This window comes from Psittacula echo (genome assembly GCF_963264785.1).
Source record: "Psittacula echo genome assembly, chromosome: 1".
Lineage (NCBI taxonomy): Eukaryota > Metazoa > Chordata > Aves > Psittaciformes > Psittacidae > Psittacula > Psittacula echo.
In genome coordinates this window covers 104,919,410-104,941,972 of record NC_137735.1, presented here as the reverse complement: position 1 = coordinate 104,941,972, position 22,563 = coordinate 104,919,410, and the positions used below count along the sequence as shown (strand labels likewise).

General features: G+C 43.1%; 1 protein-coding gene across 1 annotated transcript; it reads right to left on the bottom strand.

Annotated features, from left to right (window-relative positions):
• Positions 1-15,245: 15,245 nt before the first annotated feature.
• Positions 15,246-20,160, bottom strand: KCNJ8 (potassium inwardly rectifying channel subfamily J member 8; the record flags this gene model as incomplete). Its single annotated transcript, XM_080626275.1, has 2 exons — positions 15,246-16,146; positions 19,796-20,160. The coding sequence occupies 2 exons, from the start codon at positions 20,158-20,160 to the stop codon at positions 15,246-15,248; spliced, it is 1,266 nt and encodes a 421-aa protein (XP_080482401.1).
• Between the last annotated feature and the right edge of the window lie 2,403 nt (positions 20,161-22,563).

Below are 22,563 nucleotides of genomic sequence, written 5' to 3'. Positions count from 1 at the left end.
TCAGCCTGTGCTCACTGACTTTCATGAGCACAGTCTGCATGGATACACAAAACCTTTGATTTGAGGCTTCAGGCCAGCCAGGATGTGATACGGTTTGCTTTTGGCCAGGGCGAGGTTCAGAGCTGGTGTAAGCAGATCCATGGGCTTAGACTTGCACAATCTGAGGAGCTAATAATAATAAAAATTGAATCAGGTCTTCTGATGGTTTTGTATAGCTTTTTCTGGCTTTCTATCTTAAAATAGGCTACAAATTCTGTGTTCAGGAGCTCCATGATCAAAATTATGCAGCTGAAGCTGAGCCCTCAGGAGTTTCTCTGGTTTTTCCATACCTGCATCAGGAAGACGAATGTACTTCAGAAGTTCTTCCTTGACCCTTTCCTAGTACTACCTGTGTGAATCCCATTGCCATGGAAAACCTGTGTGTGTGTGTTCACCTGTACGACAGACCAGCTGCCACAGAGATTTCCATCTGCCCAGTACTGCTGTGGTACAAATCTGAAATAATTCTGTTAACTTCATCAGAGCCGCTCAGCAGAGACACATGCAGTTGAGGCCAGGATCTGTTCCACTTAATTAAATAAATAAAGGTTATATATCCTGGAAGATCCATTTTCCAGTGTCCTTAACCTTGTCTTTGCTGGTGACCTCCTTATTTATTTATTTACTTATTTTCAAGCTGAGCTTTTCATGGTCATTGACATAAATTTTCCAGCTTTTCTAATACGGAACATCTGTGGTCCCTATGCAGTGTCCTCTATAGGTCATGGGAAAGCTTTATCTTACTAATAAGCTCCATTCCTCTATATATTCAAGCCCAATTGACAGGGCCAAGTGTGTTTATAAATAAATATTGCCTTGTAATGACCATTTGCCTATGCCCCAGAGGAACAGAGTTTCAGTCCTTTTGAGCTGGCCAGCTGCCTCCTTTAATAACAGTGAGAACAGTTTTACCCTGTCTGGTTAAAGTTGGATTTATGTGGAAATGAACTCCCCAAAGTGGCGAGCCAGTGATACTGAAGAATGCAATGCTCCCAGCTACCCTTAATAGCTGGGGAAGCTTGTTCATCCATCCACCATTTTCTCTTCATCAAACAAAATTATGGGTGTGTTTACTGAGTATCTCTATTTGTCCCTGACTATCTCTGTCTGCTTCAGCCAAAACAGGGACAAAATCATGAGGAAGGCAAGTGAGTTTCATTTGAATGCTATCCTGTATCTTTCAGTAAATGACCATTGATGTATGACATTGCTAAATTATGGAAGAATACATCTGCTGGGAAATTCAGAGAATGGATTACAAAAGTACCTGATAAATGATCGGCCCTTCTTGCTGATGAGTGCAACAAGAAATATGCTGCAATATGCTTTCTCTTCTGAATGAAGCATGATCTAATAGTTCCTTATCACTGAAGGATGACAAACTGTCTTAGTGGCTTCTTTCTTCTCTATCAGAGAGAATGATTTGTATTTCTTACATGAGTCTTGATCTGCTCTGCATCTTCTTCTATCCAGGCAGAGATGCAGCAGAGGTCAAGACCCATCTTTTAAAGGCTTTGAGAAAAAATCCATTGCAGTTTTTAGAAGATCAGCATACAAGACTAACGTAACCTATCTGTTAATCTTCACTGCTTAAATGGCTCCTTTAGCTGCATACATGCATGTGTTCATGTAGATATATATACACACAGAGTAAAGAACGTTTATGCTAATTTTCCACTCTCCCAAAGCTTTGTTATGTGTGGAAAGGAATGAATGTCTGAAGATTTCTATGGTTTGGTTTCTGATAAAGCCAGTCTGATAAACAGCTTCCATGCTTGATCACTAATGAGAATTGATTCAGATGGCTATTATTTCATCCTATCTTACAGTCTGTCAGAAACAGTTTGGCTGTTTCCTTTGGTGTGATAAACATATTTCCAGCAAGATTTGGCATGAATCCAATGAAAGATGACATTAAAAGAAAGACAAATGTAAAGTATCTCTGTCTTAGCTTGTGCAATTCCTTTATTTCAGATAGAAACAAAATCGTGACCAGTTTCGCAGTAGTGTCTTACCATGGCATTAAAATATGGGTGAAGTCTTTAGGTTAAAACCAAAAGTCTACCATTTTCAGCCAAAATTCAGGCCACAAATATTTATGAATAGCATTCTGGGAGTGTTCAGACATTCCTGTTCCAGAGACAAATAAACCCAAAACCTCCTGAGCCTGGAAACCTGAACAGTGAAAGAGATAAGGTATGGAATTCAAACCTTACCTCCCCTGTCTTCTCACAGCCTATGGCTTCAGTAGTATTTTTTTCTTTTTTTAATTATATTATATATCTGGGGGTTTTTTGCCAGGCTGTTCACCAGAGAAGGCTGCCAGTGCTGGGTCACCATGTGGCACCACGGGCATGTGGCCTCCAGAAGAAGGGTGAACTGAGCCAGGCTGTGGCTCCAGACCAGGAGCACCATGCTGACACTGAGCTGCCCACATGAGGACAAGAAACAGGAGAGGACAGGGCTGAGGATAGTCAAAGGCAAAGAGGGGGTGTGCATGTGAATGTGGGGGTAACCAAAACTTAGGACTAGACTGAGGAAAGGAAGGTAATTTACCAGGACTTCATTTTATTATACAGAGAAACAAAAAATTACCCTTCTGCTTAGCATGTTGAGGTTTAGCACTCAGTGAAAAAAAGGTTATATCAAAATATATGTGTCTAGACTTTTCTCCATTTTTGTGGCAGATCCAATTTTTGCTGATGCACAAAGGACTAGACAGAGTCTCCCTTTCCCATATTCTGGGATGTAGTCTGAGGAGAATTCAGCAGTAAACCTGTTCCTCTGAATTAAGTTATTACACCCTTACCATGTTTTCCAATTCCTTTCATATAATGTAACAATGTATGTCAGAAAAGAATGTGTGCACTGCAGTCTAGTGTTGATACTGACGAGATTTTACATCGCAATCCTGTCTCTTCTGTTTTAAATGGCAACGTGAAAGTCGTAGCACCAGGAAAATAATATAAAATACTGTTTGTAGATATTTAATTTCAGGTTTATGAACTGGATAAAATACCAAACCAAAACAATCAGACCCCCAAAGGCCTCAATTAATCTATTACTACTGGGATCTGCTCAATTTTTTGTTATGTAAACTGCATGACGGCCTTGCTTTCTGCCGGTGGGAAAATCTCCTGAGAAGAAATGTGTCTCTTGCTTCCTCTGGGAATGCTCAGTACCCTGGAGATGCCTCTTGCTTGACATTTTGTTTCTCAAGTGATTACTAGGCCCAGATGAGAGAAGTAATTTTTCTTTCCCTGACTACAAGTAAATAGCACATTTAATTATGTAATTGTAAGGCTCTTATGCTTAAGGGTAAACCGGCTTATGACAGTGGACATACAGGGCTTTGTCCTCCCAGTGCTTTTCTGAGCAAGAGTGAGCAGGGCTGGGCTAATTTGGCTACACTTTGGTGGCAGGTAGCATGGTGAGCTCAGGAAATCCTGGCTCAGCACCGGGCCATGGTCCATCCCTGCTTTCATACATTCTCCCACAGGGAACTTAGGGGCCTGAACCAACAGGCTTGAGTGCAAACCAGGGCAGCACCCTTGGCATAAGGTGTCAGTCATGATTTGTGCCCGCTGTAACTATGGCATACTTATGTTGTTGAACCAGAAACAAACTCTGTTGATAAAATGAAAACACGTATTTGTTCTATCCATCTTCTGGAAATACATGATCATGTGTGAATAATGCTTGTAAAATATGTTGGAATTGCATCTGGAAAACCTTAATGCAGAAGACCCCATTGTGTTAAGAGTTATGTTCACAAACTAGCTAAACTGAACCTCTACTTTCTACCTGATACTGCTTTCTGATATGAGCTGTTTGCAGTCACTTCATTTGGAAGGCACTTTACAGAACTGCAGAAAGGACGCATCTAATAAATGCACACAGGTGATCCAAGCAGTGTTCCTAAATTTATTTTCATTGCACAGTTTAAATATCTGGCATTTCACACAGCACCAGTCTATCCTGCAGTGTCTGGAGTTCTGTCTCTGTGGAAAAGGAGATAATTCTTTCAAAACCAGTACTGAACCATGAGGTATAAAACAGGCAAAACCAAATTTTGGTCACATATTTGAATACGGATGCATTTTTTTCATATTCATTGAGGTCATGTTGCTACATAATCTTTCCTTACCAGAAACCTATGAAACAAAAGTACACTGCTGCCGTTCGGAAAGCCTTACTGCCAACTTCTTTCCCAGCAGAGGTTGCATTAAAATGTCTAAACAAAGATGGTTGTGTTTGAATGTAAGTTTAGGGTTAAATAACTCCCTGGGGCTGGAAGACACACACCCACACTGCCCCGGAGGGGCTGCTTCGGGATTGGGAAAACTCCTATGTTAGACAGATTTATGCTCTGGAGATCTTGCCACTTTTCACTGTGAGTGCTCTTCCTGTCTGGACTCTCGACTCTTTAGCATGTTTTTAACTTCAGAGGCTTCCTTGAGAATCCTCCTAATTTGAAGGGGACTTAAAGCAAGTGTATAGAGATTGCTGAATTGTTTAGGATTTCAGAGGTGCTCAGGTGTTTCTGTCTATCTCGAAGGGTAAGAGAATCCTCACTGTTTTAATTATGTTCACATTTATTCATATTAGTAGATGATACTTTACAGTTCACACTTTATTAGGTACCTATGTCTTAGGTGCCATTTGCTTACCATGTCTTACCAAACAGAGCAAATGGAATTCAGTACTTACAGATCTCCCTTTCAGAAGTCTTTAGTCTGAAATAAACCAAAATCACACTTTATCAAAAAGAATAGCACATTTAGTAAGATATATTTTAAAAACTGTTAAAACAGCTGACATTCACTTCTGCTTTCCTTAAAAGCCAGACACCCCTTGACTTCTTCAGTGCATTCCCACATTAGGCTGGTTCCCTGGATCCCAAGGTTCTGCTCCCTTTGATGATGTGTTCCTTCAAGTCTGCTGCAGTAGTCTGGTGTCTGATACCCCCGGATTCCTCCTTGCCCTGTCATGGTCTCTGCAATACTCTGCGTGTCCTGAAGATAGCTTGTCTTTCTGTTCTTGTTTTTTCTCTTTCTTTTGCCCAGCAGCCCTTTGTTGATCTGGTTCACCATAGTGGCACAACTGCCACCATAGAAACTGTTTCAGTGTTCACTATCCACTATTTATTACAGAGAATCCAGGTTGTTAGTGCTCAGTCAGAGGGCACAAGGGGACTATTCCAGCTCAGATTGTGTGTAAGACCCTTACATGTTATAATCAATTGCTTAGCAAGAGGAAAAGCAAAAGCCATGGAAGGGAATCAGGAATCCGATTTGCCTTTCACAGTCCTTTGAACTGTGCTCTGGCAGCTCTGAGCAAGCCTTCCCCTGGGGGGACATCAGGCACATGTGCTTTTGAGAGCAAGAAGATCCGGGGCTGATCCTCGCTGTTGCTGTGAAGTTTGCCTGGCCACGGCATGCGACCCAGCTGGAAGCGAGTCCCTGTCTGATGTGAACAGGGAAGCACGTAGCTGTGTGGTTGCTACCATGCTTCATGACTGAAAGCACATGTCCTGCACAGTGGTGTGTCCGGCTCCCCATACAGCACCATTTGTGGCTGTGAGCGCTGGTGGAGCAAACTGGGGCCACGAGTGGGTACTGAGAGTAAGTGTTATCCATTCAAAACTCAGATCTCCTAATGAAAACATTTAGAAATCCTGCCATGTCTTTGCTAAGAAGTATTTCACCCCTTGGAGGATACGTCTGTATCCTCTTCTGTGTGTGCGTGCCATGACTGATGCTGTTGGGCACACGGGTTCATGTGTATGACAATTTTACTGAGCTGAACTGCCACAGCCTCTTGAGGATTTCATAATCCAAATTATTACGTGCAAGTTTTGCAGACAGAGGTCTGAAATCTGTTCCTGCTTAAACAGCCCTTCCTTTTTCATAAAAAAGCTCAGGAGCAAAGCATAATATCTTTGCATTTATTTGCATATATTTTATGTATTCGAACACGCACACTTGCACACACATGCACACATTTTTCCATTAGAGTTTATTTCCCCTGTGTACTCCAAATGACATTTCTGAAGTACCCACATGAAATGCCTGGAAATTTGAGGGGGGGGGGAAGAAAATGAAGTTTCACTTTGTAGGTATTCTGCCCCATTTTCTGTCTAGGTGTCATACTGGCATGTACAAGCCTTTTTCCATCACTGCATGCAGATGTAAGTCAAGTTGAAAACTTCCAAAAGGAAAGTGGTCATGTGAAACTCTTTGAGACACTTGACAGAAATCTAAACCAACACATTATGAACAGTCACAGACAAAAATCACTCTCAAAACCAGTGCTTCTCCTGTTACATCATGTCACATTAATCAGTGCTAGGTTGCCCTAATAAGGATGAAAATTCCCCCTTTGCAGCTTGTTGTCCCCGTCCCCCCCCACCCAAATGCATCTGCTGCTGTGTTGGACCTTCCTTAATGTCTGCCAGAACAGGTGGAGCTGGTAGCTTTGCTCAAAGGTCAATGGAGTCAATCGAGGCCCTGGATGGGAGAGAAATCCATCATAATGATGGTCTTTTCCTCTCCGAAGAACATGAGGGAGTCTCTGAAACATGAGGATTCGTGACATACATATAAATTGTGTGCAAATCCAGAGACTAAGCTTTAAATGGAATCTTTTGTCTGGAAAACCAAAATAAAAATAACTTGAAGAATCCCCATCATCAAATCTAGTGGTGAAAATATTTACCTCCTTATATATTTATATATATATGTATTTTTATAAATATGAAGTTAAACAAGCCTTTTTGCTTTGATTTGATAATGTAATCAAGGAGAATTTAAGGAATTTATGAATTAATAGTTCTGTGATTAATTCTGATGAATTAATAGTTCTGTGGAATAGGGAAGAATGTATTGATATACACAGATGTATTAGGCTGGAAAGACATAAAGAATTATCACTAGTTGCTATGTGTGTGATTTGCAATGAATTGCAAGCACCATGCAAGGTGTGGCTACCTATTTAAGATGATCTTTCTATTTTGTGGACATTGCTAGCAGCTTCTCGGTGAGTGAGTGCTCAGATGTTGGCATTTGAAATGAGAAAGATACAATTGACTTAGTCTACATGTTTCCATGCTAAATTATTATGTTTATACATATCTGTTTATACATGTCTCACTTTGAACATCTCCATCAGTACAGTTTCTGCCACTTTTGTCTTGAAGTTTGCACCTTTGCTTTTGACCATACACCATTCAGCACATGGTCAGGAAATGTTTATTTATATTTATTGTCTTTATTTTTTATTCATCTTAACTTCTCATTTCTCCGGTTTTGTGCCTTTACTCAAGTAATTGATGTGACTGAAGTACATTAGCCTTGGACCTTCTCCAGCTCCCCCTGAAAGCAATGTACAGCACAGCCCTTTGCATTTTAAATGTAGGATTTTCCATTGCTTAAAAACATGAGAGGCTTTAAACTGTTGTGATTAAATGTTTCAGGGGCTTGTGTATGATTTGGGTTGCACTGTTTCCAAGTTCAGTTAAACAAGGGTGAAACATCTGTTAGGACTGAAGCAAGGAAAGAAAAAAAACAGCAGAAGACAACACATTTTGCTTGGAGCCTTCATTGACAGAAGGGACATAAGTAAGAGTCGTATCTCCACTGGTAGCAGCTGCTTTGTGGCCTTACGTGGTCAACTTACTACTCCTGGTTTAATTCTGTGAATGCCTTATGGGTGACATATATAGGTTTTCTTTATCATCCTGGTGTCCTTAACGTAGGCTGTGGCTGAACAAAGCACTTGAGCATTAACTTGAAGTCCTGCTAGAGTTAACCCTGGCCTACGGATAGTGAGGTTATAGATACACAACATGCAGCTGGGTCAATGGTCTCACACTCGTGCCCCTAAGGGAAGGAAAAGGAAAAAGAAGCAAACTCCTACTGCACATTAATGCTTTTGCAGGGACTCTCTGGCCTCAGTGAAACTGCGGAAATGTTATTCAAGCAAAAAATAAACATGGTTTTAATACTGGACATAGCTTTTCGTGCTTAGTGATGAGATAGCTGTCCTTCAAAATCAAGCACAAGTTGAAGTGCAGTATTGAGCTGGACCTTAGTAAATGTAGTCATGCCTAACTGTATGTTTTCTTGGAATCATTCCTCAGGACATACCATAATAAATAGGATTATGGAAGGCCTTTTTTTTTTTTTTAATTCCTGAAAAATGACACACTGAAAAATTTGGCCTCAGTTGACAGTTTACTACAAACCTTCACAGAAACATGATGCAGTATCATAAGCAATTTTGTTGTAGTCAAGCAGTCAAAATGTAAACTTACTCTTTGCTCATTGCCTGGTACTTTTTATCTTTAACCACAATGTTTGAGTTGATATTTGAACAGGTTATTGTTCCTGAAGTAAAAAACTCCCATCACGGATAATGGCATACTTAATACCCGTATAAACTGAAGGATACTCATACTTTAAAATGAGGTTAAATAAAATATCTCAAGACTTGTATTCCATTTTTCATGTTGATGTATAGACAATACACAGGGGCTAACTATAAGGAGAGCTTCAGTTCAAAAATCTTATTACTGTCTTAATTTAACACAAAAGATTTAAATAATATGGTGAGATTTTGTATACGGAAAAATAGCACATCACAAACAATTTAATCTCATTGGCCAGGAACAGTGTCTGTTTATAACTCAATTTTAAACACTAGCGAAGTCTGAGCATAAAACACCTTTTAGTATTTGATGTATTTTTGAAATGCTGTGAGATGCAAAGCTGACCACCCAAGGGGCTAACAATTAGCACTTGCTCTTGCTCAAATTCAGCAGTTTCTTTTACTGGGTGTTGCAACCCTTCAGTTTTGCTTTATGTGCTGGCCTTGAATGAATTTGAAAACCATGACAGTCAGCAGAAGCAACCTCTTTTTGACAGAGCAACCCGGATCGCCCTGAATCAAAGACCTAACATCAAAAAATACACCCTGAAGGATAATGAGGCTGGGCCATGGAAGGATGCAATTAATTTTTGTGGCTATTGTGGTTACAAAAGAAGTGCCTGAGGAGAGCAGTGACATTCCCTGGGTGAGGAAGACACTGAGCCCCAAACTGTGACAGCCCTTTGCAGTCGCTCCAGTTGCCATTCCTCAATTTAATGATCTTTGCAGTAGATCTCAGACCATAAAACCGAGAAATACAATTTCACTTTGGTCCACACAGAAATTGGCTTTCTTATCCTTACTACTAAGCCAAAATTTAACAACAGTAGGAAGCAAAGGAAACTCCCATAATGATAAGATACCGTAAGTTTTACAAATTATCCCCAAGAACATTTGTCAGTACTGCTTGATGGATCCATAATTAGCATTGAAATGCATTTGTCAAAATAAATCAATTTGGTGATGCCTGATGCGTTCTCCTCCCCCCCCCCCCCGTTTATTTGTTTCTCAGTGGGAACTTAATTTAAGACTTTTGAATCAGAGAAAGCCTTTCTCTTGATGAAATATCTTTAACCCTCCCTATTCATAAATTTGAAGTGCAGGAGGGATCACTAGATTATCCTGTCTGACCTCCTGAGCAACACATGCCATGGTATCATGCACAGTTACTCCTGCACTGAGCCCAGAAAAGTGTGTTGATACTAACATATATCCTCCAGAAAACTACAGCATTTTTGTGGGTGGAGGTAATGTCTTCAGTTGGAACAACTCTTTTTTAGAGTGGAAAAAAAAAAAAAGTGTTAAAACTTTTTTAAAGGCATATCGAGAATCCAACACATTTTTGTTTGCCTCTTTGCTTTTTTAACAACCTAAATGTTAAAAAGTTAAAATTATTGGTAGCAATAACTAAAGTATGGAGAATGTTTTCCTTGAATGCATGTTTTTTGTCTCTTCTACACTGTAGCATGTCTTGATGGATGTCTAGCATACTCCTTTCACTGTTAATTGATAACTCATCAGTGGTCCTCACATCAGAGTCCTCAGCCAGAAACCTACTCAATATTTATTTAAAAATACTTAGTAATTTTAAATCTTTCTTTAAATCCAAGCCACTTGGTGAGATGTGTCCTGACTGTGAGCGCCTCAGTCTCAGTGGCTGTTTCTCTTGGACAGCACTGATCTCGTCTGCAGGCTAAATCTCTCTACACTGTCCAATAAGGGAATGTGGGAACATATTTTATCTTTACTGTCCAGTTATCACATGAGAAATCTTTTATTTTTTTTTTTTTCAAGTTCAAAGAATTCTGCCAAGGAAGTAGAAACAATTCAGCAAGATAGCGCCGGGAAGCATTATTAGTATGCTAGGGGTATCAGAAATTCTTGCCTATCAAGTTAGATTAGTCTAGATATGATGTAAACACACATACATGGAAAATATATTTTAACGTAAGCATATGAGGGAGGAAAAGTTAACTCTGACTTGACTATGCAAACAACCTGGACTAGGAGATTTAGATAAGTGGAAATTTGCTCCATCATGCTGTATTTCACTGCCATCCATCCGATACCTTCCTGCAAAGGGTGCTATTCAAAGCATGTGGGGAGCCACAGTGCTGCCGAGTCTGCTCCTGGGGACAAGTCACCAGCTCAGGGCACAAACACCAGGGTCCTTGCTGCCTCTAGCCCCAACCCAGCATCACCCCACGTAGAGTCTGGTGACCACAGCTTCTGGAGCAGGCACCACCGTGAACCCCCAGTATCATGTTCTCTGACTGCAAGCATCCAGAGGAGAGGCTGACGCACACTTGTAGGATGCCATGCTGCAGCTACAAACCCCTGTTGCTAACAGCAGCACAGCACAGAATCAGAGTCCAGCAAGACATGATTTATTGTTTGATAGTGCCTTCCAAACCCTCACCAGTGTTTTGAAAATACCAGGCTCTGCCGAGAACACAATTTGTCAAAAATAATGAAAGCTTTGCTCCTTTCATCATACAATATCTAATGTTTTTTTTTCTACAGTCAGAGTTCTTTTCTGGTCTTGGACTAACTACATTTTCAGCTTGCAGCAACAAACATTCACTAATAATAATCACTGGAGAGCTTGGAAACCAATTTCACAAAGCGTCTTTGATCTCTAGTTTGTGAAGGAAGAAAAGATATGCAGAATTAGCTGTGCTTTTTTCAGTCAGCCAGAATGGTGTGTGCATGCCACCTTCCAGATGGAGAAGCCTGAGCCTTTTGCAATATAGATGAAGATGCACGATTTTGTGAAATATATTCAAGATGGCTGTGAGGTAAGTTGAGCCCTATGCCTCTGAAATGACCCAGTGAACTACAGTAAGACATGGTGTTAGGGTTAAAGCCCATTGCATACATGAGGTGTTAACTAAGTCTCAATATATTTCTGACTGTCTTACTGTATGATGTCTTGAGTATCCCAGAAATCTTGAGTTAACCCTTCTATGGATGGAATCAGGGAGTTGTATTTGCAAGGGCAAACTGCTGTGGGGCAACCTGCGCCCATGAAGCAATACTCAGGAGGGGGATTGTTTTACAAGGCCACAGTGATGCTAAGCATTATGGAAAGGCTCAAAGCGTGGCTTGCAGCAGGCTTTAGTGGGGTTTGGTACACAGAGCAGGATGGAGCTGTGCACACTGGAAGCTAGCGCTCATTCAGCCTTGGCTTGAAGGGTAACTCTGCTGCCTTGCCTGTGGTGCAGACCACTCCAACAGCCCTGCTCAGCCAAGTTACCCACTCCAGCAGGCAGCCCCAAACCCCACATTGACCCCTGTCTGGTTCAGCAGTGCTGTCCTCCATGCCATGAGCACTGAGGGTTCCCCCCGAAACCAGAATTTTTGGGCTCTGGGCAGCAGTAAATGACTCATCGACGTTGTACATCCTAGCAAGCCTTGGCTGTCTCACTCTACCTGTGCTGATCAGGGCCCCTGCCTCTGTTCCTGCCTCAGACCAGGTGTTTCAAATGAGAGCACTAGAAATCCTGAAGGTGGCAGCTACAGAATAACCTGCTAACAGGGAAAGTTTCCTCCAAATCCTATTACTCAGATGTTGGCTTTGACCTTGGAGCATTAAGCTTTGCATCTCCTGTAAGCATTGTCTGCGTTTGGTCTCTGTGTCCCCACTGCGGTAACTGAATCTTCTGGGTGTCTAAAGAAAGGAGAAAGGGTCTCACTGCCATTTTTCTGTTTAAAATATAGAAGTTCTTTAAGTTAAGAAAGGAAGATAGAAAGAAAAAATAAAGTACAGTACCAGATATCACTCCTATCCTGGAAGGACTTCATAATCACTTTCCTACCCTTGGGAAATAGTTTTGATCCAGAGTGACAACTGCCTGGTAGGCTGTTCAAAGCGAAAAAGGATATTAAATACACATAATAAGTGATGTTGAAATAATGCAGTTCCAGTTACATCATGTTACAGGAGGATGGGAATAGTAGGGACACAAGTAAGTGTGAAGGGATGGCAGTCAGATAATGCTTATACATTATTACTTCTAATTTTCTCACTTATCAATGGCAGAAAGTTAAATGCTTGCATGAACTGTCAGCAGTATTTGATAGAAATATCAACCGTCATTCTGAACTCGGCAGTGCACTTTAAACACAGAAAACTTAGATTTATAACAAAGCCCCTTTCATCTGATAAAGTTGCCAGGGAGTATAAAGTAATTAAACATATTGAACCACGGTGCTGCCAGTTCATGCCCTCTCAACAGGCATGGTGCTGCGAAACTGGGCCTGAAACCTGTTCTTCAGTTGGCGTACAGCTCCCAGTCCCAAAATCTCCCCTCTGCCCTCCATGGCCGGCCAGGCAGTTTATCCTGACTGCTTCTCCCACCAGCCTCTTCCAAGTCTGCAAGACTTGTTGAAGAAAGGGGCTTTGCACTAAGGGATTTCCTGCAAGGAACAGGAGCACATCCTGTATGAACATGACGTTTATGACACAATGGTCTGCCTTTTATAACTGTTTGGCATCCTTGCATAAGACTGAGGTGTTAGTGTTACCTCAAGATACCAATATCCCTGTAATAGTCTTACAGGAAAGAGAATGCATTAGGTGTAAAGCAGAGAGAGAGATGAAGGCAAAATAAAAATTGGAAGAAGGAGTGTACTTAAGGAGAAAATGGTTGTCAGCTGAAGTCCTGAGAGTATTGAGGTAATACAAAATTATTACTCCAAAGGACTGTAGGAAAGGCTGGGATACAAGAAGGATTAAGAGTATAGAAGAATGAATGGAGAATACAGAGGGAAGAAGCAGGGGAAAATCAGAGACGGAAGAAATCATTGTTGTCATTTTTTTATTTTGTAGAAAATGTGCTTTTGTACAGCATCTGACTTAACCATATATCAAACAGACAGCCTCAAAGAAATCCACAACCCTGGGAACAGAGGCCAGAGACAAACTGTGTATGCTTTGCTCTGACGTTTCTTGGAGGCTACAGATGTTCATTGTTTGAAAACACAATAGACACATTAGTACCTCCAGATGTTCACCATCCATCCTCCCAAAACAGTAATGGGCAGGCCAGGGAATGAATGCATTTAGCAGAAACTTCAGCTTCTGCTCCTGCCTCAGATGAAGCATTTTGTCAATGTTAATGTTCTGGAAAGCACCTGCTCTAAATGTAGGGAGCCTATGCTACAGAGCAGTGCCCCTCTGTGCCACCACCCAACACTGCACAAAGCCTGCAGACCATCCATACGGGTGCTGATGAACTGACTTCCAAAGAGCATGAGAATCCAACATTGCTTTTGACTATTTTACCTGATAAGAATAAGCAAACATTTAAAATTACAAAAGTATTTAAGTGGTTGAATGGCCCAGAGATTCAGTGCAGGATAGTACTTCTCCTGAGCCACAGACATAATAAGACAACTTTTGTAAGCAATTTGAACAGGAATTTGTCCATAATTATACTTCTTATTCCCAGAGGAAAATAGCATGCATCAATTTAACATTATCAAATTTGATACAACTGGTTGTCATGCATTTATGTATTCTTGCAAAAAACCTTGTAATGGTATTTTTTGTGAAGTCTCTAGATAACAAATGCCCATTGTAGTTTGAAGAGAAAAGCTGCTTACCACCAATTCTCGATGTCATATTATATAAAATCGCAGGTGAAATGCTGCTGAAAAACAGTAATTCAGCAGTAGCACCCAAGTCTCCCTGAAAATTATTCACATGGTTTTGAAAATGCTATCTTAAATATGATTGGCATGGTTCCCTCTCATTCTCATTCATGAATTCTCACTGGCCAAAAGTAACCTGCTGAAGCAGACTTAGTCCTACAAAAAATACTGTAAGTGAAGGAAGTACGCTTGTCTGCAGTGTATGAATCTGTAAGAGAAAACAGGACAGGATTTGGTCTTCCACTGATACGAAGAGGATGTTGAAGAGGTGTGTGCTTTTTCCAACTTGCGTAATTTCAGTGCAATGGATGCTCAGCTGGCAGCTGGGAGAACCTGGGTTTCTCAGATTGGGCCACAGCTACATTACAGATGCATGCTGTCCTGCACTGGAGCATCTCACCCTGAGAAGAGCAGTGCCCTACAAGAGGCCATGCCGTTCCACTGTTTTTTCTGCCCGTGCTGCCAGGAGTGGCACCCGTTTTCCTGCAGGATGGTCAGGTCACTTCAGCTGACCTGAATTTGCTCTCACAACACCTTTGCAATAAACCAATGGAAACAAAAAGTTCTGGAAAACTGACTATAAGATACTGTCTCTTCTCCAGTGACATCATGGAGGAATTTAGCTACTCCTTTCAAAAGAACAAGGAAATCACCCCCAAAAGATCAATACCCAAGTAACCCACATAAAATCTGTGGGAGCTGTTGTATGCAGCTGTTTTGAAAAAGCACTCACTTCTGCCTGCAGGTGGGTAACCCACTTACACAGGAAAAAAAGCCTATTTTGTGACAGTCAGCAGAACAAGATAAGGAAGAGACCCTTGACAGAAAGAATGCAATTAAAAAAGTTAGCATGCCATTAAACCAAGTATAAATACACATTATATTACATGAGTGAACAGTGTTTTCTTTAGTGTACGTGCCATTTTTTATTAATTCATACAGTAAGTGCTAAAGTGTTTCCTAATGCCTTTAGGTGGTGCTTTCAGTAAGGAACAGAATAAATATTTCTTGCACAGTTCTTTTCTGCACTGTGGTCTCATTTTCTGAAGTAAAAGGAAATTTAAACAAAACACCACAGGTGCCTCCTCCTTCCAAAGCCCACCAACCTCTCACAAAGCTGTGTATCACGTTTCTGAGGCACTCTGGCTCCCCTCGGGTGTGATAAACTGCACTTTGGGCACGATGAGGGAGGGATTGGTTCTCCGCATGGAGTTGCTCCTCCGAATGGAGTTGTTCCTCCTCATGGAGTTGCGTTTCCGCAGGGAGTTTTGGTGGGACAGCTCGCTCTTCTGCAGTGTCTGGATGAGAATGGACGGCTTCTCATCGAGCTCTCGAGCGCTGCAGCGTGGTGCTGCCACTTTGACAGTGTTGCCAAACTTGGAGTAGTCGACTGAGTACACGCCTTCCTCTTCAGTGACAATGGGCACAAAGCGGTGACCCCACAGGATCTCCTCTGCTATGTAGGAGGTTCTTGCCTGCGTTGTGATGCCAGTTGTTTCTACGACGCCCTCAAGTATCACGATGAGCTCCAGGTCCTGGAGTGCTAGGTCAGCAGCAGAGATATCGTAAAGAGGACTCCGCTTATCTATAACATGACAAATGATTAAGGGAGCCACGAGGAATATATTATTACTTTCAATGGGGTTATCCACAGGGATATCTACTTGGTGAATGGGTATGACTTCTCCTTCAGGGGTAGTAGTCTTCCTCACAACCTGGATTCTCACTGAAGCACTAATGATCATGCTTTTCCTCAGGTCTCCCACTCGAAACATGAAGCAAAGTTTGCCATTTCGAACTGCAATGACTGCCTGACGACTGAAAATCAAGGTCTCAGCCCGCCTGTGAGCTTGTGCGGTTTTCATGAATATGCAGCCCAGCATGACAGCATTGATGATCAGACCCACAATGTTCTGCAGGATCAAGACTGTGATGGCCAAGGGACATTCCTCTGTCATCATTCTGCCCCCAAAACCAATGGTCACCTGAACTTCAATGGAGAAAAGGAAAGCAGACGTGAAAGACCTGGAGAAGAAGACAAAGTTAATGCTAAGGATATCGAACACAAACCAAGAAGCTATTAGCATATACCTTCTAGAAGCAAACTTAAGGATTTCTTTGTAGAGTCCTGGCACATTTATGCCTTCTGTTAACACCAGAAAAAGCATTGCATGCTCGGTGACTCTCTTTTTGTATGATCGATGCAGAATTTGATGGTGACAAAGAACACCTCGGAGCCTGAGCTCCTAAAAGACAATCTGCAAACTAGGTGATCTTGAGCAGATCACTAGATCCTCTTCAGGAACACATGTGACCACTGTGTTAGTCGACAGTGCTGTAACACCTGAACTTTCCACCTTCCCAGCCCATGAAGCTCTTGGTGGAGAGTGGTGGTTTTGGCAATAGTGAGCAGTTGGCCAGCAGAGTGGAATTCTTCCACCAGCCTATGCAGCAAAAGGAAACGGGGAAAACTGCAGCATTTCACTCATACTACCTGATCGCAACCCCCCTTAGCAGGGTTTCCTGGAGGGAAAGGGGACACTCCCAGACTTATGACACTTCCCAAACCCTTGCTCGCCTTGCCACTGAGCCCTTAAGATCTGGCTGCCGAGAGAGATCAGTGGCTTCCATGGTCCCTTCTGCACATCCCAGCAGGTGGACAATGCTGTGACCCAGGGTTTCGGTTCAGCTCACTGCTGTGGCAAGACTAGCTGGAAAATTTCAGTACAGAAATGGGTTGTAGAAGTGTGGTTTAACTTAAATGTCCCTAACACGCTATAGTGCTGGACATCAGAGGATGCTCTCCACAAGTTTTCCACAATACATTATTTATAGTAGTCCACGATGGCCTATCTGCTGTATATACCAGGGTCTTTAGTTTCCTTTTATAATCAGATATGTCCTTCACAAAAGTCTCTTGTGTCTAAAACCAGTACCTTGGGGTTTATTCAGTAGATGTGCAGCACATTGGGTCTCATATGAACTAGTGTCATAGTCGTCCTTTTTACACAGTGCTATACACCAACATTTGAAGCATTGCCATGCTCAGCACAGTTTTACCTATGGGAAATATATCTTCCTCGGGAATATGGATCTAAACTATTCATTTGGTTTCATTTACTTTTAAATTAATCTGCATTCAAATATTTTTTTCTTTTTGTTCCTAGCCATATTTTCATTGAACCTGAGGTCACAAGTAGACATTGAAATAACTTAGGCAGTATTAGGGATAATTTTCAGTAGAATGAGAAAGTCCATCTTTCAGAAATCCAATAGAGATATCTTTGAAAGATCTTTGTCTTTCTTTTTTCCCTTTTTGATTTCTTGTAGTTTTAGAGATTCCCTTGTATTGAGGGGTTTCTTTTAGCATTTCACGCTGAAGAAATCAGGAATGAAGGAGTTAATTAATAGAATCCATGGAAGGACTTCTTATGTTTATGAATTATTTAGTTACATGGAGAATGGAGCTTCTGGTTTAAACTTAATTCAGCTTAATTCAACTTAAAGCTTTGTGAAGTAAATATTCTGATTGCCCTTAAAAATACTGCTTCTTAAAAAAAAAAATTAAAAGAGAGAATCCATCTTTTACAGTGGAAGTAATGGAACCAGCAAGTTTATACAGCATCTTCACCATGTGAAGAGGGAGCCAGAAACTCCAAGTCATGCTATAGCCCGGTCTTTCCCTTTAGACCTGTGTAAAAGGTTTCCTCTTTGTAGAATGTTTGCTTTGTGTGGCTAAGAGCTGTGAGACTTAGGCGTTTCTCCAGTTCTTTGAAAAATTAAAGTGCTGTGCATGGTCTAGGCACTGGTTAAAATTTCCAAAGGCAGGTTTCCTGTAAGTCTGTAATGGCACTGACCCAAGAAAGCTCTCCTGAAATATCCATGGGCTTAAATATCAGGAAAGTACGTTAAAAAATATTTGCCTCTATTTTGGCATACATATCATTGCAATATGAAATATAGTTTACATCCAACAACTCACCATTCTTCAAAATGTTAACCATCACGTTGCTATTCTATTGCTCTGTCTCAAGCGGGAGCCAGATTTAACGAGATGAAATATTTCATTATGAAGGGAAAAGATTTTCCATGGCTTGGGCTTGGGTATTTGAGCAGATGTTACCTGAACCACCCCAAGCATTTGCATGAGGGAGTGATGTGTGTTCTTTTGTCATGGGCTAAACCAGAAAGTTACACGGATTCATCTGCTCTGCTTTTTCCCATCTTCCAGCATAGGGCTGCCACAGCTATGGGGAGGGTGCAAGTCTCAGATCTGTAGCCATGGTCCTCCTTTTCCCAGTGGCACAAAGCCCAAGCAACCAGCTCAGACTCTGCAGGGTGGCCCAGAAGTGCTGCGGGGAGTCCCATGAGATGGCCAAGCTGAGGGGGCCACCAAGCAAGCAGAGGGATATCCTCCTGCCTTACCCTGAAGAGCTGGTGGGGTTTCCACAAATCCCAGAAATGCCAGGGGTAACACCCCAGTGGGCGCAAGCTGGGTGATGAAGTCTCATTCCATTGCGGACAGTAATTGAAAAAGAAATAAGCCAGCACCCCCTCCATCCCAACCTAATGAAAGTTAGCTTGGAAAAATCCCCACTTCCTTTGGCTTGGAAAATCCCAGTTTAGCAAAAAATGTCAAAATCAAAGAAGAATGAAACCTCCGCTCCCTCATGAGCCAGATACGATATCCCTTCAAACTTGGAGAGGTGCCTTAAAACTGAGCGCAGGAGGAAAGAGAAAAGGGAAGTGGACACCCTGATATCTCAGCAGACCCTGTAGACCCCCCAGTCCCTCACAGCACTTTAATGCATAAAGGCAGCTGATCTGGGACAGTCTGGTGGTACCAAATCAGGATTTTTCTGCTGAAAAACCTAGTGCTATAAAAAGAGATTTTGCTGATGAGATGACAAAGCGATCTTACTGCTTACCCCACCTCCCATTTACACTCTCTTCTGTGCGTGGATGTGTCAGTTTATCAGTGCCTTGAAAACTGTCATGGCCTTGGGCAAGGGGAATAAAACACTTTAACAGGTGACATTCAGTCTACTATTCCCTTAAGCTTTCATGTCTGTCACATCATGCGCACTGTGGAAACTGTTCCTCTGTCAAACTACCGGCCTATGGCTTCATCAAGGTATTTTGAAGCACCACATATTTATCTGTCTCATGAAAGTCACCTTGAAAGACTAGTTGTGCCTTAAGCAGTGCTTTTCTTGCTAGCCCTGCCTGACATCCACGGCTGATATCCTAACTTCTCAGACACCGCTCCTGGGGTGGCCACCTTTCAATGGCATGGCAAGTGGCTCGCACCACACTGGGGATGCTCCCGCTGCCGTAGACAAGGTTACAATACATACAACACATACCCACTCTTGTAGCAGGCTCTTATCTCGACAGGCAAGGTATGTTACCCACAGAGTGTGGAGACACATGAAAAGCAGCAGGTCTCCCTTTGTTTCAGATCCTGTAAGGAATCAAAGAAATCTACAGTACAGTATTTTCCAAGCCCAGAAGGCTTGATGAATTTATGTAATCTAGAGGAAAACACTGCACTTTTCAACTGTCTCAACCAAACACAGTGGTTTATGTAAACCAAAAGCTGCATTTTAGCATCATTAGGACAGCAGGCAGCTCTGTTCCACCCCCTTTCTTCATCCCACCGACCATATTTTACCTCACACACGTCACACATGGTGTCCACTTTGTGCTGTTCGTAGTGCTTTCTGTGCTTGGGTCCATGTCGCCGTGGGCAAAAGCCACCAGCCACCACATCATGGCAAAGAGCAGCCAGCTGCACAGGAAGGACATTGTGAAGATGACAAGCGTGTGACGCCACTTCAGGTCCACCAAGGTGGTGAAAATGTCTTGCAGGAATCGCCCCTGCTCACGGATGTTCTTGTGTGCCAGGTTGCATGCCCCGTTCTTGGCGATGAAGCGGGCTTTGCGTGGCCGGTCTCGGATGCGTGGCTTGCGCAGGTTCTCGGCAGCGATCCGTGCCAACACATACTCTTCAGGGATGATACTCTTCCGAGCCAACATCTTCCTGCCACCATAGTCCACTCAGCTAGATGCAAAATGGGGGGTGGTCCCTCTAGCGCATCTCTGCAGGGCTCACTCTACCCTGCGAAAAGAGAACCTGGTTAGATTTGTGCACTACAGGAAGAAGCCCTGATGAGATGCCCCCTACCAATAGCCACAACATTGAATGTCACTGCATGACTACTTATTCTACAGTGCACTCCCTCTTTCAGATCATCATTTTTATATGAGTAATTGGAAATTGCTGGTAGCAGAAACAAAATATGCTCTCTTGACACTCCTTGCAGGAAGGGAGGCTGCAGAGCAGTCTTACAAACTTGGCATAAAGTAACACGACGTACAACAGGTCAGTTTCTCAGGCTGTTTCTCCAGGCGACAGCAGCACCCAGGTGAGTACCTCAACACAGGGCACTAAGTTACTCGCATCCTTCAGGACCTGAAGAATCAGAATTCCCTGGTTTGAACCAAAGCTAGTCTGTGAAGAGACCGTGAAGACTCATTTCTGACGGCTACGGCCTCGCAGCGCAGCCCTGCCAAAAGCCCCCGTGCCGTCCCCCGAAAGCATCACAAGCAGGAGCTGAGCTGGCAGTGCGGGAGGCAGGGAGCGGGACTCCACGGAGCAGGCGGACGCACTGTCCCTTCGCAGCTCTCCGTCCTTTTCCGGGCTAAGGCGGGAAAACCCTCCCCTTTATTCCCAAACTAAGCCCCCAGGCGGGTGACAGAACAAACCTACGGAAAGCGCGGCTCCCCGCCGGCTGGCCCGTCCCACCGCGGGACGTCAGGGGAGGGCAGGGGCTGCCTGAACCCCCGCCGCTTCGCTGGGTCCCCCCCTCCCCGGCACGGAGCTCAATAGAGCCCCTCCCAGTCGCCAGCCCCCACCCGACAGCCGCGTACCGCAGCGCGGCGGGGCAGGACAGGGCAGGCCGGGAGGGGCGGAGCGGAGCGGAGCGGAGCGGGCGCAGGGGGCGGCAGAGGAGGGATGCCGTGCGTGGTTGAGTCTGAGCTTGCGGGGCGTAGGCATCACGCACGGTCGCTCGCTCTTCCTTCCCGTGCGCCCGACCTGCGGCGGATGGGACGATGGGGCGGCTCAGGCTGGGTCCAGCAGGCGTAGCAGAGGGGTGAGGTGCTTACGCAGTGGGTTTGAGCCTTTCCGATGCGGAGCTGGCTCCGTCCGGGCAAGCAAAGCCAGCCCCTGGCTGCTGCCTGACACGGTCCTCGCTTCCTCTGCTAATCCCGGAGTTGTGCCTTTGTAACTTTATCTTATCTCGAATCTGGCTGAGGCAGTTTGCATGCAGAAAGCGAAGCTTGTGCGTAAGAGTTCGGAGGACCAAAGCCAGAATCTCACGGCCTTTGCTGCTTTTGACTTAATTACCTGTTTCTGCAAGAAAAGAAAGAAGTATTCCTTTTCATGGTTCACGACTCTCACTGGGCACAGGGTCACAGCCCCCTTATAATGTTCAGCTGGTGAAACGGGCTGTATGAGTATTTGTACATGGGATAGATATAGGAGAAATTATGCCTAATGGCAGAAACCAAACAGTGAAATCAAAGTTCATTCTTTTTCCCACAGGTCGGGGTTGACAGTTTTGGCTCTTGTGTTTAATGGAAACTTGCATTCTTGGAAATTGCAGCTTTTTTTTCCAAAGTCTTAGGGTTTGTAGCAGGAAGAATAAACAGTACATCAACTTTATGAAAAGATCTAAATTTAGATTTTAATGAAGCAAAGTGCAGAGATTTCATTGTGTCAGATTAACTCCCCCATGTCCAGGGAATGTGTGTGTGTGTACAGTGGGGAAGTTTCTTAACTTTTCTCTGTATGACTCAAGCAAATGACCTATATGGGATAAAACTTACACAGAACAAAATGCTTCTCTCTGTAAACTAGAGAAAAAAAAATGCTTGACAGGCCTGCTGCAATCAGGAAGGTTTTAAGTGTGTTCAGGCTTGGAAAAATTGAGAAGGCGTGTTTGACAGGCAGTGTAATCCTCAGCTTGAAGATATCCACCCTGTTGAACACATGCACGTGCTCAACTTTAAATAGATGAGTGATTCTTGGAAACTTTTCTAGCACTATCCTTTTCTAATCCCAGATGTCCAGTAGTCAGGAAAGAGACAGGCTTAAAGCCCCAGTCACATCAGGCAATTAGCTAAGCATTTGTGTATGAAATTAACTTTAAGCAGATGACCAGCTCCAGTCTGAAAAAGCGGGATATAATTACCTTTATCTTTGGATGCTAACCAGACTCAGAGTACACATACATAGTCACTTGGGTGGGTATCTGCAGGATCAGCATTGTTGCTGCAAGGTATGGCACTTCATGGGCTGGGCTTGGAGAACGTGTGACTTCACCCTGCTACAGATGGGGTGGCAGAGATTAGTTCTGGGGAGCTTACTCATTTGTT